Source organism: Anabrus simplex, chromosome 3, assembly GCF_040414725.1.
Source record: "Anabrus simplex isolate iqAnaSimp1 chromosome 3, ASM4041472v1, whole genome shotgun sequence".
Taxonomy (NCBI): domain Eukaryota; kingdom Metazoa; phylum Arthropoda; class Insecta; order Orthoptera; family Tettigoniidae; genus Anabrus; species Anabrus simplex.
The window spans coordinates 426,702,631-426,726,825 of record NC_090267.1 but is presented as its reverse complement, the minus strand read 5'-3'; the positions used below and the strand labels follow the sequence as shown (position 1 = coordinate 426,726,825).

Genomic DNA, 24,195 nt, shown 5'->3' with positions numbered 1-24,195 from the left:
TAGCACATAAATCCAGCAAACGCTTCCCATTCCTATTAGCTTCCATATCTTCCCGACATTTCCCATCACCCTTTCGTATTTTTGATAAAAAATACAGGCAAAAAATTTGGGTGCATAAATTATTCACAGAATTCAGACACACAAACATTTTATTTTACAATCTATTTACATTTTCAAGATACATAAAATATTCATTATTTACATTTTTTAGCCAACATAAGACAACTTAGGTTTATGGAGGTTTTTCTTCTTTTTGTCAGCCCAATACTGTTTCATCCTTTCTGAACGTAAGTTTCTTTCTGCTTCTGAAATCACTCTTCCTATTCTCAGCTTGTTGATTTTTGTCTGTAGTCCAGTGTGTTTATCTTTCAATATGTTGAGTGTATTTGTTTTGTATTTTCAATCTTCTATTGTAATATGTAACTCTCTCATGTCTTTTTTCAAGTTCTGTGATCTATCTAATATTATTCTTACTCTTACATAAATTTTCTATTTTCTGGTGACCGTATTAGATGCCCTAAGAATAATATTCGTTTCTTTTTCACAGGTTTTATTTCTTTATAAACTGTCTCATTGGAAGCTAGTCTCCAGACTCCGTTTACTTGATAATTTTTATTTAAACAGGTTCTCACTATTTTCCTTACTAACTTGAGTACTCCATCTATTGCAACTGTGTTTGTTCTTTGAATGATGTTTCACATGCATACGTAATTTGTGACTGGGTGAGTGTTTTGTAATGTTTCAATTTGGTTGCTACTGAGGGACACTTTTTATTATATGTATTCTTGGTAACATGCTGTGCTGTAACTAGTTTATCTATTCTATTTTGCCATGGTGGTTTCTCGTTCAGGTTATATGTGATGTTAGTGGCGGTACCCCAACAGCGTCTATTTCACATGTTAGCAGCGGCTAAATAAATATCCTATGCGGCTAACAACAGTAGTTGTAAATCTGCGCTTGCTCGACTTAAGGTTGATAATCTTCGATAGTCAGATATGGAAAAATCTTTTACTAAAAGAATTCCACCGTCCAACATAAAATATACTATACAAAAAATTGGTTCAGCGCATTTGCAGTTATTGTTGTTTGGCGTAAAATGATGGCATATTCTTCTGAATACTTAAATAGTGTAGGCCCTACATCGGACAAGCTGAACACGTGGGTTTGAAGTATGGACACTGGAAAATATTCTTCCTGTTGCAAGCTGATAATATGACCTGAAGTAAAATAAATGTGAATTATCTAAAGTAACAATCGTATAAGTAATAATGACATACCAGCAAACGGAAAAAATAGTATTTCCTTTCATGGGCTACCGTCTTCGACATTGCTACCAGCACTGTGGGAAGAATTGCTGCTGTTATCACTGCTCACATCTCTCCATAAGAAGTTATCTTCAGTCTCATTTAATGTATTTGGGATTCTTGTTTTCTTGAAACTCTTTCAACCACCTTCGAAGAAATCATGTCCCAAGCATGCAATATCCACTAACAAAGGAGTTCCACTGGTGGTTTCCGAATCTTGTCTGCTGGAGTAAGTTCATGCACATTTTCTGCCATCCAGCACCAAGAGTTTTCACACATTGTCCTTGAATGGTTTATTTATCAAAATGCCCTGAAGGTTGAAGTATTAACATCAATCCACCAGGAATTGCTGCCAAATTGGTTTTCATGATTTCCAACAATTTAAATATCATCATCATCATTTTCCTATTTCCAGCTGACAACGGGTGGGAACAAATATGATTCCTCTCCACTTTGTTTTGTCATTCCACCATCCTTCTTCCGACACGATGTTCCAATCCACGTTTCATTTTCTAATGCTACTTCTTCACCAAGTCCATCCACCGCATTCTTGGTCTTCCTCGTCCTCTCTTCCCTGTCATCCGTCCTTCCAGTGCTCGTCTTGGTAGTCTTACTTCATTTATCTGTTTGACATGTCCAAACCATTTCAATTTGTTTTGCTCCAGTTTGTCCTTTAATTTCTGTACTCCCAGTTCTTTCCGTATATCTTTGTTTCTTACTCTGTCTCTCCTTGTTTTTTGTACCATACTTCTGAGGAACTTCATTTCAGCTGCTTGTACTCTGTTCTGATCCCTTTGAGTCACTGTCCAAGTTTCTGCTGCATATGTCATTACAGGAACATAATAATCTTTATACATAACTTCTTTAGCCTTCATTGGTATATCGTTGTTCCATACTAGTCCTCTCACTTGTTGATAGAAAGCACTCCCCAGTTGTATTCTTCTGTTAACTTTCAAATCTATTCTTCCATCTTCAGACAGTACACTTCCCATGTATTTGAAGTGTTTCACTACTTCCAATATTTTATCTCCCACTTTGATATTTCCGTTTCCTTTTTCCTCGCCTCTACTCATCACCACTGTTTTACTCTTCTCCACATTTATCCTCAATCCCCATTTTTCAATATTTTTATTTATTGGGTCTAACTGTTCTTGAACCTCCACTTCATCCTCACCCCAAACCACCACATCATCTGCAAACAACATCACCTTCATCTTTTTCCTACTGTAATCTTTCATTGCTGCCTTTATGATGTCATCCATCACCATTAAGAACAATAAGGGTGACAACACACTTCCTTGTTTTAACCCATTCTCAATTCTAAACCATTCTGATGCCCCTACTGTAGTCTTCACACTGCTGTAGCAAATTTTGTATATTGCAATTATCATGTTTCTCAATTCCTTGTCAATCCCTCTGTTTATTACGCGTTCCCAAACTTTTGTTCTAGGAATGCTATCATAAGCCTTCTCCAAATCGATTAACGTCATTATCATATCCTTCCCAAATTTCCAACATTTTTCCATATTTTGTCTCAGGATGAAAATGGGTTCCACTGTTGACCTGCCTCCTCTAAATCCACATTGTTCTTCTTCTATTCTACCTTAACTCTAATTCTATTGACACTCTATCTGTTCCCACAGCTTTTCCCATCTTCATTTTACTAACTGCCCATTCCACTTCAGCCATAGTAATGTCTGATTCCTCCTCAATTTTGTTTGCTTGTATAATTTCTCCACTTATCTGATGTATCACCTTTAGTAGCTTGCTGAAATATTCTTTCCATCTATCCATTATCTCTTCTGGTTTAGTCAATACATCTCCTTCTTTGTTTTTTACGAATCCAGTGTTCACCTTCTCATTCTTTCTATTTTTTACGACTCCAAATAATAATTTTTCCCATAATTTAAATCCTCCCTGATTTCCTGGGTGAATTCTTCCCAGCTTTTCTTCTTTTCCTCTGCAATTACTTTCTTGCAATTTCTTTTTGCTTCTATATATTTGTTTTACTTTCTTCAGTCTTTTTTGTTTTCCATTCCTTCCAAGTTTTCTTCTCTTTTACCTTTTCCTTCACTCTATCATTCCACCATTTTGTCACCTTTTCCCTTACTTTTCCTGATGTTCTTCCACATGTTTCTCTGCACTACTTACAGATGCCCTCTTAAAATATTCCCATTCCTGTTCCACATCACCAATATCTGTCCTTGGTATCTGTACTCTCAAATCTTTCTTAAACTCTTCTCCAACCTCCTTTTCCTTTAATCTCCAGACCTTAATCTTTCTTTCTCTTTTCTCTGGAAGTTTAATGACCTTTCCCACTCTTAACTTTGCTACCACTGCCCTATGATCACCCCCAAAGGCTTCTTCTGGCATGGCTGTAACATTCATTTGTATTGAATAGGTTGACCATTTTAATAAACTTAATTGTTTTAAGATAATATACAATTTTAAATATGGGCCACCGTGAAGTTCATTACATCTAATCCATTAGCTCTTTCCGATGTCCTTTTTCCACTAGTATGTAGTCTACCAGAGTTTTTGTTCTTCTATCTCCCCATCCATACCTCATTATCTTCTGACTATTTTTCTTCCTGAACCACGTATTCCCTATAATTAATTGTTTCTGTTGACAGAAGTCCATTAAAACATCTCCTTCCTGGTTCTTACTTCCATAACTGTATGATCCCAAGATCTCCTCTCTTCCTTGTCTGTCTCTTCCCACTTGAGCATTTAGGTCTCCCATTATTATTATTTCCTTATCCTCTATATGTATTTTTCCCCATTTTCAAGGAATTCTTCTAAGGATTTTTCTTTATTCCCCATTTGTGGAGCATATACTTAAACAGATCTTTTGTCCCCGTCTCGAATTTTATTTTTTGTATGATCATCCTGTCATTTATCTTCTTCACCTCCTCCACATACTCTAGGACATCCTTTCTTATAGTCATCCCTACTCCTTTTCTTGCCTGCTGTCCTCCACTGTAAAACAGTCTGTATCCTTCTTTTAGTTTTCTTTCCCCCTTTCCTTTCCATTTCATTTCACTGAGACCTAGGATAACCATGTCCTTCTCTTTCATAAACTCCACTAGCTCCTCAGGTTTGTATGTCAGGGTTAGAATGTTAACTGTCCCTATTCTGATACAATGTGATGCTGGTCGTTTATTTCTCCTACCTCCCCCAGCATCTGGAGAACTGCGCTTCGACTGACGAAGACATCCTAGCATTTTCCGAGTTTGAACCATATTTGCCAACATTTTAGGCTATTATTAAGATGGGGTCGCCACTCCCAAATGCATTTTATGACCTACTGCCAGGTATTAACTAGAATTTCCACCTTTTCAATACTTTAAGATATGTATTTACCTATTAAAATACAACTGGATTATATTGGAACATGTTTCGTCCCTTCTTTTGGGACATCTTCAACCACTTACCTAGTGGATGAATACCATTCCACATGCAAAAGACATATATCAAGTTAAAATCACATAACACAGTTCAATGTTTATTCCAATCACAATTATTTTGTAATGTTAATAAGAGTATTTTACATTAAAATCTTTAGAAGCAAAGTCTTGATAGCAGCAAACATTCAAAAGGGCCCTTGTGGGGCAATGAAGTTAATAAAATACAATTTTACAATTTACAGTAGTTAACAACTGTGTCCTTAAATAATTATATTACAATGTTATGTATTACAAACACTAATACGGTATTTTACTGGACTGTAAATATCCTAAATAATAAGGATTCGACAGTGTATACATAAATATATTTTAATTTGATGATGTTTTAATTAATGTAGGTCTCTCGTAAATAGTCGAAACATGTCTGAATAAATTTGATACTTCATCTTAAGAGACGAAATAATGTACTGAACAGGAGGATCAATAAAAACATATATTACTGTAAGAGTTGAACCGTCAATACGGTAAATAACATTTATAGTCTGTAATAGTGGAGTGAAGCCCGGTGCCAGCACATAGCCTACTCCTGTCGAATGGCACAAAGGGGTCTGCTCGAACCTTTACGCCCCCATCTGATGGATGAATCACCATCACCAGCGTCATATGACCTCACTCAATATGAGCAATGTACAGAGATTTGGAATTTAATCCACGCTTTTGACACACAATCTGGTGATTAGAAATTCTATACCACCACCTCCCCTATCTTGCTGGCCAAAATTCTGATAGTGAAAATATTTTCGACCAATGAAACTTGAACTGGCTAACCACGCCTTAACGATCATGGCCACCATGTGGACTCACTTAGATGTCTTATATAGGATATTACTGCAGACAATAGAATAATACAATTCAAATAATTATCTGAGGGAACTGAGCAATATTGAGAATCCCATTGCCAGTAATGTTTCTTCTTCTTCAGCTGGAAACTTGGCGTACTGAAGTAAGAGTCTAGCGATAGCAATAGAGACAACGTAAATCATTCGGCTGACCATGAGCTGACTAATTTAGTGCAAATCTGCGTTATTTTCTTGGATTTCACTTCATGTGTAATATCTAATAATGTAGGGCAATGAGAATTCTGATGTCTATAGGTTAGGATGCAGAACTTCTATCTGATCTCTTGTATTGGTCTTTGTAAACAATATCTATTCATAAAACTGATATCGTCGTACTTCAGGAAGATAATCGGTCATATTCCATACCTTTTCATATATATTTTTCATCTCCCTTAATTTGTAAACTAACCGCAACTTCACGTATGACCTCCATGTTATGTCCTCAGTTATCCTACCTCTGGACTAAAGCCGGATCATCTCGGACTAACGTGAAAATTCGTCTATGAATAAGAAAAACGTTCATCTGCTCTTAGCCCATAGGCTTTAGTCCAGACTAAACACAATTATGAATAGCACCTGGAGAGACCCTGCTGGATATCCACAAATCGTTTGTGTCCAATCTTGTACGAATACCCTTTTTTCTTGGAAATGAAAGTGGATACCTCACAGAAATTTTGCTTTCGGTATTGTTTTTCGTTTCAGAACAACATAAAGTGCAACCTTTCTGCCATCAGCTGATACAGCAAACATTACAGTACATCATTGTTTCTTGCTTCCAGTAGTGCGTACTATGTCACTCGATGCCCCTTTCGTACGGATTGTTTGATTTTAAGGCATACTGAAGTTGTTTGGTGTATGATCTGTATTTTCTATTTTGGAAAGTAGATATTTTTTCACTTTTTGCTTCCCAATCATAAAGCAATGAAAATCAATTACTTTTTGGTTGAAATATTTCAGCATTCTTTGACATAATGATGTTCTTCGTCAAAGAGAAAGTCCATTTCTCTTTATAAAAATTATCATCAAGCCTCAGCTAACCTTAAAATCTGAGACGCTGATCCCATGTGCTGCAGCAACTTCACATCTTTTAAAATATAGCATTTTATGGAGAACGGCATATCCATCATTGCGTAACGAAATCACATATTTCTTTCTGTAGACCCTCCTCTACTTGCAGAAACACCGAGCTCGATAGCTGCAGTCGCTTAAATGCGGCCAGTATCCAGTATTCGGGAGATAGTAGGTTCGAATCCCACTGTCGGCAGCCCTGAAAATGGTTTTCCGTGGTTTCCCATTTTCACACCAGGCAAATGCTGGGGCTGTACCTTAATTAAGGCCACGGCCGCTTCCTTCCCACTCCTAGCCCTTTCCTGTCCCATCGTCGCCATAAGACCTATCTGTGTCGGTGCGACGTAAAAAAAAAAAAAAAAAAAAAAAAAAAAAAAAAAAAAAAAAAAACAAACAAACAAACCAACCTTGCAGAAACTTACCACTTTTTGGGCCGCAAAATGCTTTGCGAGATTTGTTGGCCACTTGAAGAGCAGTTTTCTGTTTCCACCAGTAGCACAAGTTGCACTCAGACACTGAATGCCTGTGGCCTGCTGCCCTATTCCCGTGTGTTTCAGCGTAGCCGACCATTGCAAGTTTATATGTTGCAATATTACTCAAATGCTGACCCAGCAGTGTAGGGATAGTATGCCTGCTTCTTACCCAAAGGCCCTGGGTTCAATTCCCGGCCAGGCCGGGGATTTTTACCTGGATCTGAGGGCTGGTTCGAGGTCCACTCAGTCTACATGATGGTGAGATAGCAGCCCTGGTTTAGAAAGCCAAGAATAACGGCCAAGAGGATTCATTGTGCCGACCACACGATACCTCGTAATCTACGGGCCTTCAGGCTGAGGAGTGGTTGCTTGGTAGGCCGTGGCCCCTTGGGGCTGTTGTGCTATAGGGTTTGGTTTAGTATTACTCAAATAATTGCTCACTGTGGATTAACAAACAATGTGTGTATCCAAAACACAAATAAAATATTTCTGTACTAGACTGGAATAGAGCGTCATTACTCAGGTCTGAACTCGCTGAACTAGTGCAGTGGTAATCCTAATGAGTGATAACAGGAAGCTGCATGGTATTGTAATGCCGTGGTTTGCAATATGAAGGCTGCTTCATGCTTCTAGACATCTTTATTTCCAAACACCTCCAGAACAGTGTGACAAATCATCAAGAAAGTCAAATACACAAACACTTCTTTTTCTCCACTTTGAACCAAAAAAACTGGTGTGCGTAAATTATGCAGGGGTGTTAATTATGTGAGGAAATATTATTATTATTATTATTATTATTATTATTATTATTGTATAATGACGTTCAGCTTCTTGACTCAATGATTAGTACAACAGCTAGGTTTAGAGGGTCCTATGTTCATTTCCTGCAGCATAGCTGGGGATTTTAACCCTGCAATAGTTGAAAGCATCCCTTTCACATCAGGTTGGTATCAGGCAGGGCATCCAGATGTAATACTGGGCCAAGTCCACACGTGTGATACAGAATGCACCTGCTATCCCTTCAGGGCATGGGAAAAGTGGTGGAGAAAGAGAGAAGAAATAAAAATAAAATAAAAGGATCCTCCCTAAAACTCAAAGGAAATTGTAACGACTTCCAGCTAACAATCTACAAGTTAAATATTACTTGCCTGTTTAGCTTACGTTCTGCTTCCTCTCGCTTTCTTGCCTCCTGCCGCTCCTTATTTCGACGATTGATGAGTTCAACAGCAGCATTCACATCTCCGTGTGTAGCTCGTAGACTTAGCCTTGCTTCAGATGCTGTGTAACCTGTCAAGCAATCCCAGATATCTTCACAGATTCTAAGAGATATAAGATGAATCCAGGTCCATTTATACACACAGTACATATCAATACAATTAAATTGGAAAGTAAACAGAAACAGCAATATTTAAGGAATAAAAATGCATGACTATCATGGGAGAAAAGTCACTGTGTATATTAAGACATGCTATCCACTGCTTCACCAAGCATCAGATACTTTCCAAGAAGAAGGTTTGTCACTGCTGCTTGATCATTACAGCAGTGTTTGAAACATTAGAATTTTTCGAGTTTTGGGGACCATCATGTTTCTTTGTTAATCACTTTGTGTAGTAAAAAGTCAACACCGGTGTTGTGGACACAAACCTCAACATCGTTCCTTATTCTCCTGCACCTGTTGAACCCCATGGACAACAGACTTACTAATTGTTCTTCAAAATATCCCGAACTTAGCCAAATGACATATCAAACTTTGTTGCAAGTGAACATAAACTCACTGGCTGAACCTCCTGTAGTGTTGTCTACTGTGGCAATGAGCTTATTGTTTTACAACCAGATGTGCCTGTTCAGAGCGCAGTTTGCTGATGTCCAGTCTGAAACATGCAAACCCAATCCTTCACAGTCTTCTTTGATACACATTTCTCACTATACATACGCAGCATTTACGCAATGATTTATTGATTTATTTATCACATAGTTTAATTAAATATTTACAGGGACAAATCCACCCAATTAAAGATCCACTGGGAGTTTTCAAACCAATCAATAGCTGTAGGAGTAGCTTCAAGATTTCTTCCCACTCTCCAGCGAAGTGGGTGCTAGGACTCTTTTACAATGTGGCACACTGTCTGTTTAGCAGCTCCACATTCACAATCTAGTGAGTATGGATTTCCGACTTATGCAACTCACTCTTTCATCACTCAACATCAGATCTAATGCAATTTAGTAGGCACCTAATATTTCTTGGGAGCTGCATTTCAGGAAAAGTTGGTGTGGTTTCTTGGGGTACAACCTGCCTGAAGGAAATATAACTATTTTTTTCCTTCCAAGTATAGGAAAGGAACAAACAAGTGTCAAATGCTTCCATGATTCCTCCGTGGAGAAATCTGCTGGATGTGCAATGGCTTCCAGGTTCCAAATCGGATGTCTTGACTTCAGACATGTTGGTGGCAGGTTATCAATTATTGTGGTGTAAACTGGCGGGCTGTGCAACATGTGAGGGTCACTATACTTGTTCCAGACTTTTATCGTTCTTTGTCTTTACAATTCTGGTGAAGAAATGTCACAGAGAACACAAAGCAAGGGAATTAGTGTTGACTTTTGTGTGATGATGAATTTTGCCTTCTGCCGACAAAAATTGAATCACAGCACAGTGATCCTGTTTTGAAGGGTTGAACCGCTGCTGTATAGCTTATACACACTGCCACATGTCAACTACCAACTTCTGCTAGAGAATTATGGTACAGTAAGACATCGTTAAGACGTTTCTACATAGGACAAGGTAAGAGAACATGTTAAGAAAGAAAACATACTAATGGGTACCCAATTAAAAACTACCCAACAGAGATAAAGAATCATTTTGTACATTTCTTCTTCAACATGCGTGCATTTTACATCATGTACGTACTGGTGGTGATTGTTTTTAAGAGGAAGTACAACTGGGCAACCTACAGTGAAAGCTGTGTCTACCATTTCTGAAGATGAGAGGACAGTATTAAAAGGTATGAAATATATGACAGAACTAATATATACATGTTTTTTCACTAGAGCTTATAAGTTAATGACAAGAGTATTAAAAGGTGTGAGAAATGCTAAAGAACGATATGAAAATACTTGCAATGGGATCCATAAAAGTATCAACACATTAATGCAGGTCCTCTCTTTCTAAGAGAAATGTGTAGTGTTGAACTGTTTGTTGAAAACCTTTTTTCTCAGACCAGTGGGTTATTTAATATTGTTTCCTGGTCACACTCTTCAACCATTAAATACTTGAAGGTTACACCCGTCCACATGCTAGAGAAATACTTTGGCCACCATGTACGCGACAAAACTTCGGCAATAACTGGCATTGGTTCAGACCGACTCGAGTCGAAGGTGTGAGTTCTAACATTTGTGCCAAACCTGCACTCTTAAGACATGGATGCCTGGCACTTACTGAAAGATTTTAATTTTTCCTTCATTAGTACGCAATTTTATGACTCTTTCCTAACCCATAACTAGGCTATCACAAGATAACATATAATACAACAAATGAATTTCATTTTTTCCATATTGACTTACAATATGAAGATTTAAAAAAGTCTACAAAAAACGTTCTTAAAAACGCCCACCTATTCAATACTTTTGTCAACTGTTCAGTTACAATAAATACCATTTAATCCCGAATACCACCTGCCACCAAATAAGACCAGCATACCTGAATTTCTGACAACAAAATTTGAAAAAAAAAAAAAAAAAAAAAAAAAAAAAATCACGTTTCCTTACCCATTAAATTTTTTTTTTTTTTGCAAATGTGTCACAAAATTGTTAATTTAAAACATTTTAAAAGTAATAAAAACTCTAAAAACACCACAATGAGAAATAAAACTAGTTCAATGTACAAATCAGTCATGATTCAACGTCTTCATAACAACCATCATCAGAACTTTAATCACTGTCACCTTCCCATACATAGTCGTTCCCACTACCATCTGCAGAATTTGAAATTCTACATTTCTTGAACTTTTCCTCACAAAGTCATTGGAGATATGATCCCATTCAGTCTTTATCTACCGAGCGAGTTAGCCATGCAGCTGTGTGCTTGCATTCGGGAGATAATGGGTTCAAGCCCCACTGTTGGCAGCTCTGAAGATAGTTTTTCGTGGTTTCTCATTTTTACACCAGGCAAATGTTGGGGCTGTACCTTAATTAAGGCCACCGCCGCTTCCTTTCCACTCCTGGCCCTATCCTATCCTATCCTATCCTATCCTATCCTATCCTATCCTATCCTATCCTATCCTATCCTATCCTATCCTATCCTATCCTATCCTATCCTATCCTATCCTATCCTATCCTATCCTATCCCATCGTCACCAAAAGACCTATCTCTGTCGGTGCAACGTTAAAAAAAGAGAGAGAGAGAGAGAGAGAGAGAGAGAGAAGAAGTAGTAGTTCAACTTCGGGTCCAGTTGCTGTTGGTGCGTGATCACCCGCAGACGCCATGTACTCTGTGTAGAATTGTTTCAACGCAACTTGGAAAGGCCGGTTTACACAAACACCCAATGGCTGTAGCATAGAGGTTTAGCCCTCCTGGAATTATTGCCAGATCAGTTTTTCCTTTACTTATTAATTCCTTTACAACGTCTGTAGTATGCCCGTGATAACTGTCGAGCATAAGCAGGCTCTTCTTCTGCAATAAATCTCCCACGTGAAGTTGCCAAACACACATCACCCAGTCATAAATTAGCTCACAGTCCATCCAGCGAGCTTCTTTGAATGAAAATACCAGATGGCAAACTTCCTTCTGGAAGTTTTTATATTTTCAGAACCCCATATGGAGCAAGTTTGATTCCATCAGCTAACATGCATAACATTATCGTGCAACATTGCTTTTCGTTACCACCTGTCCTGATAATAATGTTTTTAGTGCCTTAATGTGAACGGTTTTGTTTAGTGGCATTTTGAAATAAACGGGTGTCTGATGAGCACTCCCAATTAGAGAAAAGAAATAGGAACTTTGCTTCCACAAATGAATAACATGGCAATGAAAGGCTGTCAACTTTTCTTTGTAGGCAAAAGGGAGACATTGTCATATAGATGAACGTCTTTGCATACATAATCTGTTTCTTCGATAAAAGTTCCTCATCCACCCATGGCTTGCAGTAAAACCCTCCTTTTTAAGTTCCTTTGCAATCTCTAATGATTTTAATTGATACACCATATCCTAGTTTACATCTTTCTGTCACGTATTTATAAAGCTGTTCTTCAATTACAGGAAACTGCGCTCTCTGTCCTCGGAAAGCTTTACGATCACCGTTACTTTTTAATAACATTTCCTTCTTCTTCCTCCAGTCATGAATACATGATTCATTAATATCATATTTTCTGCCGGCGGCACAATTTCAGACATTTCAACTTCCGTTACAAGTTTAAGTTTCTCACTCACAGTAAATGACCTAAACCGCTTTTTTGAATTTATCATTGTTAACACTGACGTTTCTTCTGATGGAGAAGGCGAAAGAGGGGAAGTGCTCATCCGTTGAAGGACATTTTCTTCAGTTCTTCAGTCGACTGCTGGTATAACATCAAAGGGACCACTTAGGACTTGAGTTGACGGAGACTATAGTAGATGTTTCAATCCTTGTACGATGATCCTCAGCTATTAAAAATCATGAAGAACACAAGTTAAAAATAAACTGGATCAAAAGACATTTTAAAATAACTGTATAATACACGAACACATTTGACCATTTTGTAAAAAATCTTGCTGTTTTTCCATCTAAAATGTTCCCAAAATTCTGATTTTTGCTCGTACAATCTGCTGAGGTAGTAGAAATACCGATGAAGTGCAATAATAGACGCTAAAATGTTCTCCTTTAGTACAGTGAATGTAACTGTCATTACAGATTCTTGCTTGATTTGTCAATACGGAACAATAGCATATAGGTGTCAACATGAGTGAATCCATATAAGAAATAAATTGACAATACAATATGTCAAAGTAAATGATATTACATCAGTCTTGAGACTAGTTTCAGCCACTTAGTGGCCATCTTCAGCAAAATAAAAATTAAACAGATTATGTGATAACTAAAACATATGTATACCAGACAAAGACAATGTTGCAGGAATAATTATAGCATTAAAATACATATAATAACAAAAATTATGGTCATGATCTTCTTGTCATAATATGATGTCTTTAAGTTGACTTAGGACCTCAGCATTAGGAATGAATTAACATACAGAAAAGAAATAAAAAAGGAGAAAAAATATTTATGAGACTCACCTCCAATGTCTGATGTATAATAAGCACTGACTTGCTGGAGGAAGCAGGCAGGCCATGTAAACAAAGGAGTGGACAGGGAACAAGCACTGACTTCTTGTAGGAAGCAGGCAATGTAAACAAAGGAGTAGATAAGGAGAGGTGGGGGTAAAGAAGGGAGGGAGGGTTGGGAGGGTAGGGAAGGAGAGAACGGGTGTCTACGGTGGAGCTGAAGGATGCAGAAAGAAAGAGAGCTGCTGAAAGGGGAATTTAAAGAGATTATAAAAGAAACAATTCTTTTTATCTGAGACATGATTACTAAAGATAGGAAATAAAAGGTCAAATAAAATGTTTGATTTCTCTGAAATTTCATTTAGATTGAAGTTAGGATTGAAAAACTGTTCCAGATGGATAAAACACTTTTCCGTAATATTTTTGTATAACTTCGAGAATTTTCATGTCTTGGTTGATATTAGTGAACTTATGGTTAGTATCACCCATGTGCTGTCCCATTGCCAAAAATCTGTTATATTTCAGGGCGTTAACTTGCTCTAAGTATCTTGTATGGAAGATCCTACCTGTTTGACCGACATAAGATGCATTACAATTATTACAATTGAGTCTATAAACACCTGACTTGGTGAACCTACTGCTATGATTAACAGAATTGGTCATCATCATCATCGGTTTGCCCTTCCAGCGAGCCGGGTAGGGTGTTTGAAAAGAAGCATCTTCCAAAATTGCCTATTCAAAAAGATTTTGTTGTCCATGACAGATTCCCAATTCCATCCTCTTTTCTCCATGTCTTCCCTCAGTTGGTCCATCCACCTTCTTGGTCTTCAAGCTGGTCTTCTACCTGTTATTCTCTTTTCCAAATAAGCACATGGTAACCTTGTGCTATTCATTCATTTAACATGGCCAAACCTAAGTCTTTCCTCCATCGATTCATTTAGACCTAGGTTAGATTGGATCTCATCATTTTTCATGTGATCAAGTCATGTCTTTTGGAGGGCAGTTCTAAGAAATTTCATTTCACAGGCTTGAATCATACTACAATCCTTTAATGTTAGTGTGCAGGTTTCCAGAGAATGTGTAAGGATGGGAATGAAATATGACTTGTACAGGATCATTTTTGTTCTTTGTGGGACCTTCTCATCCCATAGTAGGTGTCTAACGATACTGTAAAAGTTAGAGCCTTTGGTTACTCTGTTATTTCTGTCTCAACTCTATTATCACTAGCCATTACGCTTCCTAAATATCTGAATTGGTGTACTACTTCAACTTGGTGGTCCTGTATTTTTATGTTGCATTCTGTGTTATGTCTGTTCATTTTCAATGCTACTGTTTTTGATGGATTCAATTTCATTCCACAATTATCAAACTTCTTACATCATGCATTCAGATTATTTTGCACTCCCTGCTCTGTTTCATCCTATATTGCCACATCGTCTGCAAACACCAGAGTCTGAAGATCTTTATTACCTTTTCCTTTTAGTTCCGTTAATCTGGTATCCATAACTGCTATGTTTGTGATTTTGAAGACTTGTTTATTATGAAACATAAAAGTAGATAAAAAATTGTTGAGAGTTTTTTCTTTTGTTAAGATGGTTGAAGGTTGGTGTTTATGTTTATTAATGATTTTCTCTATAAAGGAGCTGTTGTAGCCATTAAATTTAGTTATAATGCGAATCATAGCAATAAGTTCACCAAGTCAGGTGTTTATTGACTCAATTATAATAATTGTAACACATCTTATGTCAGTCAAACAGGTAGGAACTTCCATACAAGATAGCATAGCAGGGGATACCGTGGGTGTATTCTTTGTCTGTGTCCCCCACCCACAGGGGGTGTAGCGATTACAAACGATGTATTGATAATCTCTCTACAAACAAGTCTATGACTGATCGATAACTAGCATCAGCTATTTAACTTGGTTAACAAAACACAGACATCATACCGCAACTTAAAATTGGAAATAAAGTACAGCAGTAAACTAGGTAAACAACTGATAGTAAGTCTGCTACTTGGATAACTGCCCTAAATGCAGATCAGTCGTGACTGATTCATTGACTGGCTGAAGAACCAACAACACATTTTTCAGTTGTAGTAGTTGCCCATTGGTAAATCAAAAGATTACGTTTTATTGCTACTATTATGGTAAAACTCGCTGCGTAATTTTAATACTTGATTTATTTTTTCTATCCCTTGCAGAAACACTGTTCATCAACACAACTGACCACTGGAGGCGTTCCAACAACACTGGGTTATCAGCCGTTGACCGTGCAATAAATGACTGTTTGGTGGCCATGATAGTTAAGATGTCAAGTCTGACACCGTGGTCAACCGGCTTGAATCCCACTGGTGAAAAAATGTCACCATCAGAATGTTGGCCAGCAGAATAGGAGTGCCAAAAGCCTGGATTAAATTCTAAACCTTTCTGCAGCATTTATATGTGGTGAGGGTATTTGATACTGCTGGTGGTGATATGTCTGTCGGATGGTGATATTAAGCCTCGAGCAGACCCCTTGGTGTTATTCGACAGGAGTAAGCTATGTAGCAAAACTGGGTTTCACCCTCTTCCTACATCATCATCATCCAGACACACATGGGCATCAAATTGAAAGACATGCACCAGGTGAGTCAAACATGTCTTCAGACACACCCAGCACTAAAAGACCTTCGGTAAATAAAATTGCAAATAAATATTACACACACTCTACAAATACTGCACACTGTCATCTCCTTTACATGTACACACTATGGAAATAATTGCTATCTTTTGGGGAAAGCGTACTGTGTGGTCAGCAGAACTAAGTCTGCAGCAGATAATCTTAGCGTACAAGCTTCTTGCATACTACAATCCATCCAATATTCAGATTTTAAATATTCATTCTCTGGAAATGGTGTGATCAAGAGGATGTTGCTTGTGCTCCATAGTTTTAGTGTATTTTAATGGTATTTCCTTGTGCCAGTGCTACTTCAATAGTATATTAATGAAATGTAAGTACTTTCATTGATTTTTTGTTATTTGAAATAAAGCAAATGAGTGGTTATCAGTGTAAAAATGTCTTAAATGAGATTTCATAGTGCATTTGGTGCATATGTAAACACACGTGCTGCCAACACCTATATCACTGAATTGCACGGAAGTTAGAGCTGAACTATCGATAACCTAAACTTGTCAGATGGTTCAGGGTTTACTATCTCGGTGTATTGGACAGGGGGCGCAAATGTTCCTCATTGTGCTATCTCTCTCTCTTTTTTTTTTTGCTCCCCTTTCTTTACATTTTCATCAATATGAGTCTCCGTGCAGAATGTTCTAAGACAGTGTCATGCCATGATTTAAATGCCAAAATTCAGTGTTGTGACTGTAGTCAATAGTTCCATGGCACACGTGTACAATTAAAGGAAGATGGCATTACATTCCTACAAACTGAAGAAAAATTTTGGCGCTGTTTTAAGTGTTTAAAATCTAGACGCGAAAGGGAAAATTCTGAAATGTTGATTATCGAGATAGAATTGGAAGCTCCTACAATTAGTGAACTATACAAACTACTTTGTTCCATAGACCATGAAGTAAAAGGAATAAGGGAATCAAATTGTTGATCGGAAGAACAACTTGGAAAATCACTTCAACTAGCACATGAAAAATTAGATGAGAATTCTGATCTTCTGAAGAAGCAGGTTGGAACCATCTAGGCATGTTTAATTTCTATAGAGAATCTCAAAAGCGAGAATGCTTCCCTGAAAAAGGAGATAAGTGAGTTAGAAGTGCAAATAGATGACCAAGAAGAAATACATTAGAAATTGATGGAATTCCTGATAAGCCAAACGAGGACACTTATGTTATTGTGAAAAAAGTAGGACAGGCATTAGATATTTCTATCACCAACGACATGATTGATGTTTGTCATTGTTTGAAGAAAACCCAGGTCAGTTAAGCAGAGGAATCATCGTTAAGTTCGTCAGACGCAGTGATAAAGACCAATTTCTTCAGAAATGTGAAGGGAAAAGAAATCTAAGCACAACTGACATTGGTTTCAGTACTCTCTAGCCAATTTATATCAACCAAAGTCTCTCCAGAATTAGGAAAATTATATTTCTGCAACAAGAGGAGTTAAGGCTTAGAAAAAATAAGCGTATCTGTGGGTAGACTATACTGGTGCTATTCACCTAAGAAAAAGGGAGTCTGATAATTATATTTACACATTAAGAACACTCAATGATGTGAATTCTTTAATGTAAAAAAAAAAAAAAAAAAAAAAAAAAAAAAAAAAAAAAAAAAAAAAAAAAACACTTCTGAGACTAAAATTTCATTACATTATCAGAATATGAGAGGTCTAAATTTTTCTGATTATATAGGGAATATTTTGGTAATGAAAGATATGTATACACCCTGAGGACAGTAGGGGAAGTTAAGGGTCTGATAGTACAGATGCTCCAATGAACGAAATTAAGGATAGTTTATTTATATATTGTCAAAACGTTAGAGGGTTAAACAAAAAAATTACCGAAATATATACAAATTCTCTTGCGACTGAATTTGATATTCTGGTATTAACCGAGACTTGGCTTCACAGTGGTGTTTTCAATAATGAGGTAATTTGCAACAGATACAATGTTTTCCAGCAAGACTGAAAAAATAAAAGGGGAGGTGGTGTTCTAATTTAATTTAATTTCGCACAATGTGCATAAATAGAGGACATACTCTTAAGCATTTTCACAGAATTTTGTCAGAGATATTTCTCTGCGCTTACATGTCATTACGTGATATCTGTCACATGGGTTATCACAAAGTTTGCACAGGCATAGTTCATCTGGTTGGTGGTAGATGTCTCTCGCGCAGATACCGTGGTGAAAACCATGAACAGCAAAACGCGTCATGAAGTGTCTCAATGCGTAATTGGCTTTTATCCATTCTCTGTTGACCATAGCATCTGTAGCGTAAAATTCAGGAAATATTTCTTCTCTTTTTCCTTGCAGTTCATGGAGTAGATTCTGGTATGCTTCTGTTTATGGCAGGCATAAGTCGTATCTTAAATCCTCAATGTAGAAGGATTCTCTGGCGAGAACATATGCCAGACGTGAGGGTGTATACTTTAAAATACACAAGGCCTTTTTCAGGAATCTTGCTTTTAATTTTTCGATTTCCTTCAGATTCTTCTTTCTTAATTGGTCCCAAATTAAAGTCAAACCATATGTCACTGTTGGAGTGATTTTTAACTTGAAAATTTTTAATGCGGTATTTAATGATAACTTCCGTAAATTCGGTATACTGTTCATAGTTGATAAAGCGGCGATAACTCTCTCTCGAACATGGATACTGTATACATTTCCGTGAGTCTGTAATGTGATTCCCAAATATTTGTAATGTGTTACAATCGATAGTGTGTCTCTTTTATAAATTATTAACATCGCTAGCTGCTGGTTTGCCTCCTTTCCTGAAAGTCATTGACACAGTTTTATTTTCATTTAATTTAAGTTCGTTCTCGGTTGCCCATACTGTAGGTTTGTTGAAAGCCTCCTGGAGATTCGCTAACTCAGTGGATACAAGCACCATGTCGTCCGCGTATGCGTACAATTTGACCTTTTCTGTTCTAATGCTCTGAGTTATGTCCGCAGTTACTATGTTAAATAGGAGCAGACTAAGTGGATCACCTTGCAAAACTCCGTTTGTTTGTTCTATCGGATTTGATATATCAACATTGTCATCTATTTGTATGAAGTTTTTGTTCAGAATGTTCCTTAAAATCCTCGTGATGTAATTTTTCCCATTGAGTTTTTCCAGTTTATCGATTGCTATATTTCTATTCACGAGGTCGAAGGCCTTGGTGTAGTCTATAAAGACAGTGTGTAGTTTACCTCTGTGGAATCTTAATGCATCTTCTATATCCCCTTGTAAACATTTTACCGCTTGGAGTGTTGATTTTTCCTTCACGAGTCCAAATTGCTCTTCCGGTATTGATCCTTCAACCAAGCTATATAGACGTTTTGTTATGAGGCCTGTCAGTATTTTTAGGGCAGTACATTCGAGAGCTATTCCACGATATGCGTTTGGAGCCCTAATATTTCCTTTCCCTTTGCATAAAATTTTAAGAGTAGAAAGTCTCCAGTTTATCTTCGCTTTCCTTGGAGATATTTAGAAGGTGTTCTTTAGCAGCGAAAAATCGTGTCTTACAAATACGAAATAAAACAGTGATACAATTAATAAAACTAAGTGCTATCTATTTAAGTGAAGTGCTGTTAATAATATTTGTGTTAGGAAGTTTGATAATCCTAGTGTATAATAGACAATATCTATTTCAAAAGAGCACTAGGTAAGATTTTTTACAGGATCTGCCATCTTGGAGCCCGCTTTGCGAAGAACACAGAAAATACAGATATACAGATATACCAACCAGGCATGCCAAAAGAAAGCAATCAGCACACTGCGACACCTATCGAAGAAACAGATAAGCATGAAATCTGTTCAATATGCAACAAACGAGTTAAAGAAAATGATGCAGCTGTGACCTGCGATGGGTTATGCCAACGATGGCACCACCTCTCATGTGCGGAGCTACAACAAGGTCAATTTAATGCTCTTAAATCAACCAATAAAAATAAATCAAAACTTCTATGGTTATGTATTAGCTGTGAACAAGATTTCAGCTTATATAATGCAGGAAAGAACATGCAGAGAGCACTGGAAGACATGCGTACGGAACTTACTATGAAAATAAATGAAATGGCCGAAGCACTTTCCAAGCTAACTGTAGAATGCCTCAAAAAAGAAAAGTGAACGAGACAAAATCAACATAGAACTCGATTACAGCCCTCGGGAGGTAAAGACAAACCAAATGACAGAGGAAAGTCCAAAATCAGTAGAGCAACCTATCATCACCGAAACAAAAACTACCATCCACGACTCGAACATAGAATATGTAGGACAAAACTTCGAACACCATTGCAATAAAAATGGTGAACAAGATGAACATAACAGTTACAAAAAAATAAATAACAGAAGAAGAAGTAAGCGCTACCAACAGGTCATCATAGGAACCTCTATGGACAACACGATTCAAGCAGCAGAAAGGAATGCATGGCTATACTTCGGTAAACTAACCAAAAGCACCACAACAGAAAGCGTCAAAAACTTCCTTCAACAGAAAGGAATAGAAGAAAATATAGTATGTGAGGAATTAAATTCACCGGGTACTTATAAATCGTTCAAAATAGGATTCCCATATAGGCAACTAAAGGCAACAGAAGACTCAAGATTTTGGCCTAAAGGAGTGACTGTGAGGCCTTTTCGTTTCCAACGTCGACACAGAAACAGGCCAATTCAGGGAATCAACCTGGAAACTTACACGTGAAGATAAAACCAATGCAAACAAAAATAAGAACGTCCACAAAAATGCAAAAATTGATACTGTAAAAATTAATAAAAATTGCAACCCAGATTCATTAAAGACACTACTTTGGAACATTGAAGGATTGAAAAACGCCCTGGATTTGATACCAGAAAACTTATTCCAACCATATGATGCAGTAATCTTAACTGAAACATTCCTCACCGTAGAATGGAACACCAAAAACGTTTACTCCATACATTTTCACGCAACACAAGGTCTACGTGGCAGACCTAAAGGCGGTATCACCTTGCTGTTAAAAGCCAGACTGTCACTATTCAGTGATATGATGGAAACCGATACCATTCTAATGGTAAAAACAAAGCTATGCATAATAATCGCTGTCTACTTTCAGCCTGAATATAAAGAAGAAGATATCATCGATGAGCTGGCCACAGCAATAAATATGATACATCGGAACAAAAGAACCATATTAATGGGAGATTTACACTGCAGAGTCGACATAGTCGACATTAGTCAAAAGAAATTGGAAAACGTAGTCGAGTATTTAGAAAGCGAAGGCTTGATAATGGTAAATAAAAGAGACTTTAAAACATATATATGTGTAAATGGTTGCAGCGCAATTGATCTAGTCTTCGGCAATGTAAGGTCAACGCAACAGAAGGTACTATCAAATATAGTTGCAAGGAAGCACCTACCAGTGGACACTATCATAAAACTGGAAGAGTTGCAAAAGACCAAGAATGAAAAAGAAAAACCCAAGAGGGGGAGAAGAGTTGACCTAATTAGATTAGCTGAAATGGATACAGATGCAGTAACTGAAAACATTCGTGAAGGCAATATAGATAATGTCATTGCCAATTTAGAAAGATGTATCAAAGATACTGTCGTATATAATAATCAACAAAATCGAAGAGTGAAACCCTGGTTTAATCACAAATGCTATAAAGCAAGGAAAGATACGCTGAAGGCACTGAGATGCGCAAGAATAACGCCAACAGAAACATCCCTACGAAAATATAACGACGCAAGAAAGAATTATAAAACAATAATCAGAAAAGCAAAAGAAATGTTTCAAGACAAAGAAGAGCAAAAACAAATAGAAGAGGCAGAACAACAATGGTACAAAGCAGTACTGCCCAAACAACCACATTTTCCGAGCAACATCCCGATTAAAATATGAAAAGAACATTTCAGCAAAGTCTTGCAAGCAAAAGAAACTCGACCAGAAGAGCTAAATGAAGATGAGTATCCAGAGATTAATTTCACTCCCTTTACGGTAGAAGAAGTAGAACATGTAATAAACACAACGAAAGACAAAAAAGCTTGTGGTCCAGACGGAATTTACTATGAAAATCTTATTGGTGTTCTAATTGCTGTTTCAAAATATATTGTTGCAGTTAACATTGATTTGAAATTAGGGCACACAGAAGCATTCTGTGTAGAAATTATATTAATGCAAAAGAAGTACTATATACTGGCAGTATACCTTCTGCCAGATTCTAGTATGGAACTATATAAAGAATTTTATGACAGCTTTGATAGCACAGACAAATTATTGTAAGGAAACACATTGATTTTAGGTGATTTTAATCTTCCTTTAATTTTGATCTGTTGCTAGGGGGGGCCAAGTTACGAACTCCTTTCAATTGTTTTACAATTACATATAACAGAATCTGTGAATTCCATGCAGAATTCATACAAGTATTTTAACAAGCTTGGCCAGTATCACAAATGTAACCAGAGAATCTCTTGCTTTAATAACCGAAGACTCTTACCATCCTGCTCTTTCAGATGAATTATCTATTAAACAAACCAATTCTTCTATTAAACCTCAAGTGGTTAAAAGTTACAATTTTCATAAGGCTAATTTTTATAAACTGTATGTTCAACTACAAGAGGAATTGTAGAAGGAATTGGACAACCTCAGGGATCCAAATGAGGCACTTACTTGTTTCTATAGAATCATTAATTTGGTGATGGAGGATGCTGTAGGTTTTATAAGAGAAGAACTGGTATACCAGTGATATTATTTCTTTATTAAAGCAGAAAGAATATTAGAGAAAGCGATCTCAATTTTCAGAGCATCATTTTAAGAAATACAGGGACATCAGAAGAGAATCTAAATCTCTGATCCAATTTGCATATAGGGATTATATTGCCGAATCTGAGAAAAACATTAGAAGTAGTCCTGAAGTTTTTGGAATTTTATTAAATCCAGAAGAAAGACCAATATGCTTCCAGATTACTTACCTGAGATTTTTATAAGTGTTTACTCAGACTAAGCATCTTCTTACATTATTACTGAGACAGTATCTCATATCTTGCCAATATATAGTATCAGCAAGTGTGAGTATTGGCAGGCAATTAAAAATCTTAAATCGAGTAAGTCAAGTGGACCTGATGGTATTAAAAGGATGTTCTGAAATACTTATGAAGTCTTTATGTAAATTATACAATTTAATTATACTCTAAGTACTCAAATATTTCCAGATTTATGGAAGATTAGCAGAGTATACTCTATCTTCAAGTCTGGTGATACTGTAAAGCTGGAAAGTTATAGTCCTGTATCAATAATGTGTACTCCAGCGAAGGTTTTTGAACAAATTTATTGCCAAATGTTTGCTCATGTAAAATGTCACATTACTCTCAACAAGGTATTTTCCCGGGTAGGTCCACAGTTACTAATCTTGAGAATTTTGCTTAACTCTTACAGTGCCAAGATGCCGATGCATCGGCACTTACATTCTGTATGAAAAATGCCAGAATGCCGATTCGATCGGCACCCTCTTATAAGTGGTGTAGTTATGTAGTAAGGCACTAGATTGTGCCACAAATCAAGTAGAAGGAAGGTAGAATGTTTGTAATTCCTTCTTATGTCATTAGATGGCACTGACATAGCTTCCTTCATTTTGCTATAGTTTACTCGTCAATTGTGAGTGTATGATCTGTGAGCGCTTGACATCTGTGATCCAATATGGCAGCTTCCTTGTTTGTTTACGTCCGCGTTTTGTGATTTGTTTTCAATAATTTTACGTTCTAATTGACACATTTAAGTTATTTATCATAATATATTAAGTTTATTATTATTATTTCTACTGCAGTTATAGTTCCTTAGCAATTTATTTAGGTCATAGTAAAGTTGTAAATAGTACATTTATCACAAGGCATGTCGTCACATAGGCCTATTTCGGGAGAAGAAATTGAGGAACTTTTGGGTTGCTTTGAAGATGTAAGCGACTCTAATTTTAGCGAAAGTGATGATTATGATGTTTTTGGGTCTTCAGATAGCGTGCAAGAGAACAATGGAACCGTGCCATTGGCTAATGGGCTTACAACATTTCGTGCAATGTCAAAGAGTTATAGTGACAGTGCTAAGGAAAATGACAGTGACAGTGAATTAGATGATTCTTGGACTGAATGCATATTCCCCGAAAGTAATGTTGTCCAT

At 36.9% G+C, this 24,195-nt stretch overlaps 1 protein-coding gene across 2 annotated transcripts in view; it reads right to left on the bottom strand.

Moving 5' to 3' along the window:
- LOC136866451 (NEDD8 ultimate buster 1) overlaps positions 1-24,195 on the bottom strand; it is a 121,111-nt gene that overhangs the window by 39,520 nt on the left and 57,396 nt on the right. For both annotated transcript variants that reach the window (XM_067143407.2, XM_067143408.2), the window contains exon 8: positions 8,296-8,438. In XM_067143407.2, coding sequence (XP_066999508.1) covers positions 8,296-8,438 — 143 coding nt within the window. The remainder of the gene's footprint in view (positions 1-8,295; positions 8,439-24,195) is intronic.